An 8,724-nucleotide genomic window follows, 5' to 3' on the forward strand; every position below is an offset into this window, starting at 1 on the left:
TAAGTTCGAACTAAGGTACTTCGAACTTCAGCTACGTTATTCACGTAGCTGAAGTTGCGTACCTTAGTTCGAATTAGGGGGGTAGTGTAGACCTGGCCTTAGACTGAGTTACCTGAGTTGCTAGTTTAATCTTTACCAGTATAATCCCTTAATCCTGCATTAAAAACTACCCTCACCACTTCAAGAGCCCCAAAACTGGGTAATAAAATTAAATTAAATCAAAATAATTGTCAAATCTAATCTGTGCTAATGGGATCTGAAATCCCTACCAAGCCAAAAAAAGCCTCCAAAGCAGAACACAAAAGAAGGAAGGGCAGTACAATGTTAAGAAATCCAATTGTAAGCATTAGCAAACAATGCGGAAGTTACAAAAGGAGTAATACATTTATCTGACTTCTAAAAGAAGAAACAAGAAAACAAAACTAACCAGTATTCAAAGGTACTAGCAAGTAGAAAAACAAACTCATCTGCCTTAACTCTCACCTGCTAAGAAGTATCTATATAAATCATACTGCTCCAGGAGTTATTGCAAATAACCTTCATGAAATATGATGCTGATCACTTCATCAATCATAAGAGTGTATGATTCTTCACTGCAGAAACAATTCAAATCCTGAGCATATAGTTCTGACATGGCATAGCTCTCCATGTTAGAATGATCCCCTGAATTAAAAAACACCTTGTAACCTGCTGCTGGTGACGCCTCTAAGCTACTGCCTTATTGCGCAGAATGGAACATTTGGGACCAGCCTTTACCTGACCGTGACAAGAAAATGAACGGCGAGAAGAAAAAACAGGAAAGGAAAAAATGATAGGAAGAGGAAAAGGAGAGGGAGCGAGGAACTCTTAAACTGAGCTGGACTTTCACATTTCTATTTTCAACCTTCTTTGTTTACATTCCAAGTAGATGTGGACGTCAGTGGAGCTGCATTTATTGACACCAGGGCTGAAGACACAAATCCTAGAGCACTATTCATATCATTGAAGTGTGGGGGACTTAGAGAAGCAAGGGAGCAGTACTGTATTTGGGAAATTCCTAGAGACAAATCTGAGTGCCACACAAAGATCTTGAAGCTGCAGACTTAAGGCTGACAGAGTGCCACAACATATATTCAGGAATATGAGAATGCAGTATTCAGAACTAAGTACAGAGGAGCTGATGTAAAATGCGTTCCCAAGCTGGACAGTTAATGTGTGTTTAGAACCAGGGAAAAGGTAATAGAATGTGGTAAGACTGAAAATAGAGGGGGGTCCATTCCCTGACTTTCCATACTAATACATCGTGGAGAGGGAGGGGGCAGGAGAAAGCAACACTAACGGACAGAGTAGAGATGGGCACATGTTGCAAAGGTTGGATCTACATCTGGATCCAAATTTCCTCTGAGTTTGAGGAGAGTAGGATCTGGTGCTCCAGTTCAAATTCCTCTTGCAGAGGAATGCCCAAACAGGGAAATGCTAAACTGGAGCTGAACTTCGCAAAGATTTGAGGGTTTCGGATTCAGGTGCAACCTGGGCTCACTTCTAGTTTAACAATATACAGCACTTCCGTCATTTCTCTTTTTTCTGCATCCCTGCTCTAACACTTCTGGATGATGAAACAATCCCCGACATCAGAATTAGAGTTGGGGCCCAAGCTGCAAAATTTTGGATCCATATCTGGCTTTGAGTTTTCCCAACGTTCAAGAGGGGAGGGGATTTGTGATGCTGGGGTTCTGGTTCACCCAATGCAGAGGCAGTAGCTAGTCATCAAATATGGATCCAGAGTCATCAAATATGGATCCAGAGTGGACTCGGGCAGTGCTGCCAAACCAGCAGCCAGAAGGAGACAATGGCCTTAGGAGCTTCACCAGTGCTACCAGGATGTTAACTGGTCATGCTTGAGGGTTGTGTAGCCTGCAGTGTAAACTGCTTTGTGCTGAGTGACTGAGAGCTCTGTGGTAAAAATCAAGATGTCTCCATTTCACCACACAGACCTGGCTGTGGAACATCAAGGTTCCCCCCACCCCATCCCCTCACTGTTTAACAGAAAAGCTCCATTATTATTCCCCCAAGTCCTTCCCCCCTCTAGTTCTAGACACATTAGCCCTGACTGTACAAATAGGCTCCTGGATTCACATTTGGGCATCTAACGAAGCAGTCTGATTTTCAAACGGCTGAGTTCTGAAGAGCTTGGCCACCACCTATTTTCCCCCAGGGACTGTCCCCCTCCAGCTGGCCTGGCCTGGGAGCCAGGTCATACTCTGAGCCGCTTTCACAGGGGCCCCAGCTCTGCTGGAACCAGCCCTGGGAGCCGAACTTCCCTGCAGCTCTCCGGACTGTTTTAGGGGCAGCCTTTTGGTGGGGAGCCGGTGTACTGTACACCGGCTGCAAAGGGAATCATTTGCTTGGCCCAAACTTGGATTAAGAAGAAGTCAAAACAAGAAGCAAGGGCCTGATCCCGCCCATCCCAGCTAGGGTGGCCAGATGTCCCGATTTTATAGGGCCAGTCCCGATTTTGGGGTCTTTTTCTTATATAGACTCCTATTACCCCTCCACCTCCTGTCCGGCTTTTTCACACTTGCTGTCTGGGCACCCTACTCCCAGCCCAGGGGCTTTCCTGGGACCTGCTGGACATGTTTAAAACACAACTCAGGGGAGGGCAGGCTCTGGCCGGCCGGGGGTGCTGGCGGGCGGCTCATAGCGATCGGGGAGGAGCGGCTCCGCCCCGCGGCCCGGGCGGGGCAGGCGAGCCCCGGGCGGGAGCCGAGCGAGCCCCGGGAGCAGATATAAGGCGGCTCGAGGGGGCGGTGGGGCTTCCGCATCCCAGCCATGGCGCAAGGCGACTCCCCGCTGCCGGCCCCGCGGCTGGACGCGGCCTCCCCGGCGCAGCCCGCGGGCGAGCCGCTGGTGGGGCTGTGGCCGGCGCTGCTGGTGGGGCTGGTGGCCGCGCTCCTGGCCTGGCTCTGGTACGGCCGGGGCGGGGAGGAGCCGCCCGCGGGCCCCGAGACGCGGGGCAGCACCAGCGGGGCCGCCTGCCAGGAACCGCCCGCGGGCGCCGAGCACTGCGGAGCTGCGCCACCAGCAACAGGTACCGGCCCGGGGCTCCCCGTCCCCGGGGGCGCCGCACACGCGGGGTGCGGGACGGGGTGCGGGTGCCTGCCCGCCCCCCACCCGCCCGGGGCTCTGCCTCCCCGGGCCAGGGTCCCTGTCCCCGCTCCCGAGGCGGCCGGCGCGCTGGGCTGGCGTCTCCCCCGTGCCCGGAGCTGCGGGCACCTTCCCCGGGCTGCTGCAGTGCGGCGCTGCGAGGCGTGGTGCAGAGCGCGGCCCCGGGCGCTGCGGGGAGATATGGGGGTGTGATCTGCTTCCCCCCCCCCGCCCGTCCCCGCTCCGGTCTGGGGGAGCAGCCGGGCGCTGCGGGGAGATATGGGGGGGGGGTGATGCTGCTTCCCCCCCCCCTGCCCGTCCCCGCTCCGGTCTGGGGGAGCAGCCGGCGCTGCCGAGCCCCGCGGGCGGCCCATTCGCCCGGCCAGACAGCTCCGAGCCGGGGGTGTGGGGTGAGTCACGTCTCCTCCGGGCTGCCCCTGCCAGGCGGACGTGCGGGAGCTCAGCTGCTGCTGCTCCGGGCTGGCAGCGTTGGGCTGCTGGCCCCTGGCTTAGAAACACGCTGCAAACTTTTCTGTGACTCCTCTGCAGAGGTGGGGCAGGCGGCAGGCACGTGGGCTGGGGCTTGTTTTCTCCTCCTGGTTACAAACGCCCCTCCCCAGTAGTAGAGCTGTCGTAACACAGAGGGTCACTGGGCTCCCTAGTGTTGGGGTGGATCAAATAGGAGCTTGACTCAGCCAAATAGAGTAGCTCAACCTTGGAGGTGGGAAACAGCTAAAACTGTGGGCCTGAAAATCCTCTAGCAGGCTTGTAGCTTGCACTTCAGAGCTGCTAAGCGACCCAAAAACACATCTGAAGCTACTGGAAACTGGGGGTGCTTGGCATTAATAGCCAGAGACTATTTCAGGGACAATATATAACTAGAAAACTAAAAGGGGGGGGGAACTTTGATAGGAGAATGTTCTAGGGTTTTGTATCGGGAATATAAATATTCAGCACGTCTAGAGCTGCATGTCAAACAAGAGTTGACTTGTCTAACTGGTTGTAAATAGGTGATCTTTTAAAGTCAAAAAAGGAGGGGGACTCCCACAAGAATAGTGGATGCTTTGAATGTTCTGAAGTTAGGACTGTCTAGTAAATATACTGATTTGTAGAGATCGGGTTTATGAGGTCTTGGCAGGGAGTACTGATCATAATCTAGCCTTAAAGAGCAAGGACAAACTTCGAACATGTCTTGTAAGAATGTTTGCCTAATGTAACTGTAGTACAGGGATATATAATTTGCTTCCATTATTAAAAAAAAAAAAAAACTTGCCTAGTAAATTGGAACAGCAGTGTCTAGAAAGTAACTTAAGTCTTGTGAGTTGTGAACACTTTCAGTTGCCTAATGCTGAAACCAAGAGGCTGTCTGTTTCTGGTTAACTAAGTATTTTAATATTGTGTTTAATTAGAGCCTCTCCTGGAAAACAGTGAGTGTACCCTGTTGGAAACCACTGCCAGCGTCCTGTCCAGCCCTCCAGAGCCAGTAGAGAGTCTGGCAACTACCCCAAGAGAAGAACATGTCCCATCTCTAAGTGATGGTGTTTCTGGAGAATCTCCTGAAATGGAGTTACTGCTCAAAGAACCTGCCACCCCGCTAATGAATTACCATGAATACTTAAGCAATGAAACCCTTGGTTCCTCTACAGTGGAATCAGAACTATTAAAGGGACAGGAGAGTGAGGCACGGTGTGGGGACACTTTGGCCGAAGCATCTCCTTCTAGTGACCTGCATGAGGACAAAAGTGAAGAACAGTCAGGTCATACACTTGCGTATCAGGACTTGGTTGATCATGAGGAATGGGAAGTTGTTCCTGAAGACTCAGCCTGGGGAGATGCTAGTAAAAACAGTAGTGCAGATGACTCCGACACCAGTATAGGCCAAGGCAACAAGGAATTGGAACAAGTAGACTTCCTTGAGGCTGATTCAAAAGCAAAGAGGGTTGCCGCTGTGCCCCCAATGCCTCAGAATATCCACGTGAACTTCCGTGTGCACTACATCACTCACATCGATGCTCAGCTGATTGCTGTCACTGGTGACCATGAGAGTCTTGGTCACTGGCACAGCTATGTACCACTCAAGTGCGACAAGGATGGGTTCTGGTCTGATACTGTTGTCTTACCAGCAGATTCCAAAATAGAGTGGAAGTTCATTTTGGTGGAGAATGGGAAGGTCACACGTTGGGAAGAATGTAACAACAGAACCTTAATGACGGAACATGAAGATAGAACGGCCCATCAGTGGTGGGGATATCATTAAACGGGATCTCAGTGGAAGCTACTGACCCAGCAAAGAAAATGCTTAGACTAAGCATGGGGGCCTCTAATTTTATTCCAGTTTCCAGCAGAACCTTCTTGGATAGTAGACCTTACTGTACATCATATACCAATCCCTGCTAGAAGTGTCTGATCCACCAATCTCTCCTCTGCTATAGTTAGCTATGGCTCTAGGAAGGGATCCTCCATGTGAGGAGACTCATCAGTTGAAGCCCAACCAAAATCTGCCTAATGATATCCAGGCAGATAGGAAAGCAAGAGCAGCACTTCAGACAGCTCCTTGTGTCACGTTAAATCTTGACGCTAAATTTGACTTTGTATGAGTGGGGCAGTGGGATGAATTTTTGTACGACTGGCTTAAGATTTAAGAGCGGACTGAATGCAAGAGGAGGTGTAGCTAACTACACTGCACTTGTGGCTTGCTATAAAATGTTTTTAATTTATTGTACTGTACAATTAAGCAATAAACGTAATATATTTTCAGATTGACAGTCCTTCATGTTTGACCCTTAGACATAACCTTAGTTGTCTTAAAAGGTTAATTCAGAGTAACTGGACCTGCTTCCTTTGAGATCCCAGGTGTTCCCTGACAGGTGCTCTGCACCTTTATGGAGGAAAGAGGGCCTGATCCCCAAAGTCTCCCCCCTCTTCCTCAGCCCCACCCTCCTATCTGAAAAGGGAATAGTTGGCCAGCCTGAAAGCTCAGATTATCATGGTGGCCTCCAGAAGGCCGAAGTTCAGGAGTGACCACCTGACATGTTTAATAAGTGACTTTCCTCTCACTGGGAACAGGTAGGGGTTTCCAAATGAACTTTGTAATTGTTATCTTGGGTAGTGGGAAGGGAAAATCAATCTGTAGTGTTTACACTTAAAACAAAACAGAGGGAGTACTCTGCTCTAGAAGCTAACCAAGGCAGGGATTTCACTCCTAAACACTAGTGTCATTTAGTTATACATGGGTTAAAAAGATTTTCTTCCCTTGTAAATGAGCTTTCTGCATGGAAGGACCATGTGGGCTGCTCACAAGAAGCCCGGGTACCTCTAATGTTTTGGCACTTCCACTTCTCTGCTGCAGTTGGCACCTGCTCTCCAGTCCAATGATTCACTAGCATAAGATGTGCTTCTAGGTTGGTTGTTAACCCAACTAGAACAAAGCCAGGGTGGGCTTCCAATTTGGGAGGTGGGAGCTGCTACCCTGCCAATTGACTTTTCTGTGTCAGACTAAAATGTTTATCTAGTGCCTAGAATTACCTGTACTATGCAGAGGACTGTGGTTTGCAGAGTGTACTCTTGTACAGCTGAAGGCAGACTTCCCCCACCCCACCCACTTAAAATAACATGCAAAGGTGTGTTGTAAGTTCCAGGTTACTACCTGGGCAGATCTCGTCTGCCAAAGCAGACTTTCTTGACTCATAAGCATGGCCATGAATTTGGTAGGGCCCTAAAAAATGCGTAATGGACTGTGGAAATCTGGTCTTTTCTATGCTTTTACCCTATACTATACAGATTTCATGGGGGAGACCAGGGTTTCTCAAATTGGGGCGGTCCTGACCCAAAAGGGAGTTGCAGGGGGGTTGCAAGGTTACTTTGGGGGGGGGGGTCATGGTATTGCTACCCTTCTACACTTCCTCCAGAACTGGGCGGTTGGATAGCAGTGGCTGTTGGCTGGGTGCCCAGCTCTGAAGGCAGCGCCCCGCCAGCAGCAGTGCAGAAGTTTTGCGACCCCCCCCTCCGCACAACTCCTTTTGGGTCAGGACCCCCTACAATGACAACACAATGAAATTTCAGATTTAAATAGCTGAAATCTTGAAACTTAAGATTTTTAAATTCTAGGTCTGTAAAATTAACCAAAATGGACTGTAAATTTGGTAGGGCCCTCCTCCTAAGCTTCCTTCTCAAAGAGGAGAAAGGAGACATGCTCTGACTATCTAATCAAGTCAAAGATATTTTTTCACCCTATCCAGTCCCTTTGAAGAGCACTATTTTAAAATATTCCTGGTCCTAGGCAAATAGAATGACATTGTCATTGGATGTGGCTCGGGCAAAGGACTTCCTGGGAGAAGTAAGGTCGCAGTAGACAGAAGTAGTGAATTTTCTGGTTCTCATGAAAGTTGGGCTGAACCATGCATTGCTTTATGCAAACTCAGAAAGGTTTGAAGGTATGCTGTCTTAACTTAGATGGAGTATATGGGCCCAAAGAGTCAAAGGTGTTGACATGATCCTGTTATTGTCCAACACTGAAAAAGGTTTGGCTATACAGAGACCTTGGCCCACTTGTTGCCATAGTAACACACGGTTGAATCTTTTTTACGGTTTCTTTTCCCTTTAGCTGTAGTTTTTTACACTGAGAAACTACTTTTCTTTTTCTTTTTTTTTGAGTGGTAAAGATACTAATAACTGTCCTTTTTGGGTGGGGAAAGAGAAATTAGTTGAAATGGGCTGTTACAGTCCAATCCTGTTTTCTAAAAGACCAAACAAGATAAACACCCATGAGCAAGGAAAGAGAAGAACTGCAAAGATAGAAAATGCAACTTCTGTCCCTGATGTGGACTCACTAGTAACCTCGCTGCTGGAAAACCCAGGTATAGTATGTGATATCCACCACTCCAAGACCTGGCACACCTGTACCAGCATCAGGCTGTTTAGGGCATTGCTTTTAGCTGCCTTTCTCATCACAGGCTTACAGCAGTGTTGCAAAATAGTCTTGACTGGCTAAGCCAGACTCCTGTTAGAGGGCTAGGAAAGAGAAGAAATAAGGTGGGGAAGGAAAAGAATACAAAAAGGGGGTAGAGGGTGAGGGTCGTGCCCCAGGTGGTGTTTGGAATTCAGCTGCAGCCAGTGGGGATGGCTGTCATCTGGGTCCCTCTCTTGGCTCAGTCTGGTCAGGACATCTCAGGATTAGGATGATGAGGGCCCAATTGTTAGAGTAAATTCCATGGTCTCAGGAGATGGTTGTAGGAGTGGCAGCTGTAATGATAAAGCTCACTGCAGCACTTGTTGGTAGGCAGCTGCTTCTGCTAAAATTCCTCCCCTCCAAAAGTCTTCCCTTTTTAAGAACCCTTAAAAGGGAGTGATGGATGGAATAGCTCAACCTTATTATTTTGTTCACCAATTAAACCTTATTTCCAGCACCAATTTGGGTTCCCTGATCTCCAGTCCCACCCGTCCCTCGTTTACTAGGCATAATCTTACCCACTTTTTGCATTTGGACTAATTCAGTCTGTTTCCCTTTTAGCACCTTTTCCTGTCAACATTTATTGTTCTATGGGATTGGAACCTTTCCTAGACTCCATACATTTTCCTACAGTGAGCTCACCGTGAGGGTAA

The 8,724-nt window shown here is 48.9% G+C and overlaps 1 protein-coding gene across 1 annotated transcript; it reads left to right on the top strand.

Moving 5' to 3' along the window:
• The first annotated feature begins 2,727 nt into the window (after positions 1-2,727).
• On the top strand, positions 2,728-5,880 carry STBD1 (starch binding domain 1). Its single transcript, XM_005304103.4, has 2 exons — positions 2,728-3,067; positions 4,533-5,880. Exons 1-2 carry the CDS (start codon positions 2,809-2,811, stop codon positions 5,378-5,380), a joined length of 1,107 nt encoding a protein of 368 aa, XP_005304160.2. The 5' UTR covers positions 2,728-2,808; the 3' UTR covers positions 5,381-5,880.
• The last annotated feature ends 2,844 nt before the right edge of the window (positions 5,881-8,724 follow it).

Source organism: Chrysemys picta, chromosome 5, assembly GCF_011386835.1.
Source record: "Chrysemys picta bellii isolate R12L10 chromosome 5, ASM1138683v2, whole genome shotgun sequence".
Taxonomy (NCBI): domain Eukaryota; kingdom Metazoa; phylum Chordata; order Testudines; family Emydidae; genus Chrysemys; species Chrysemys picta.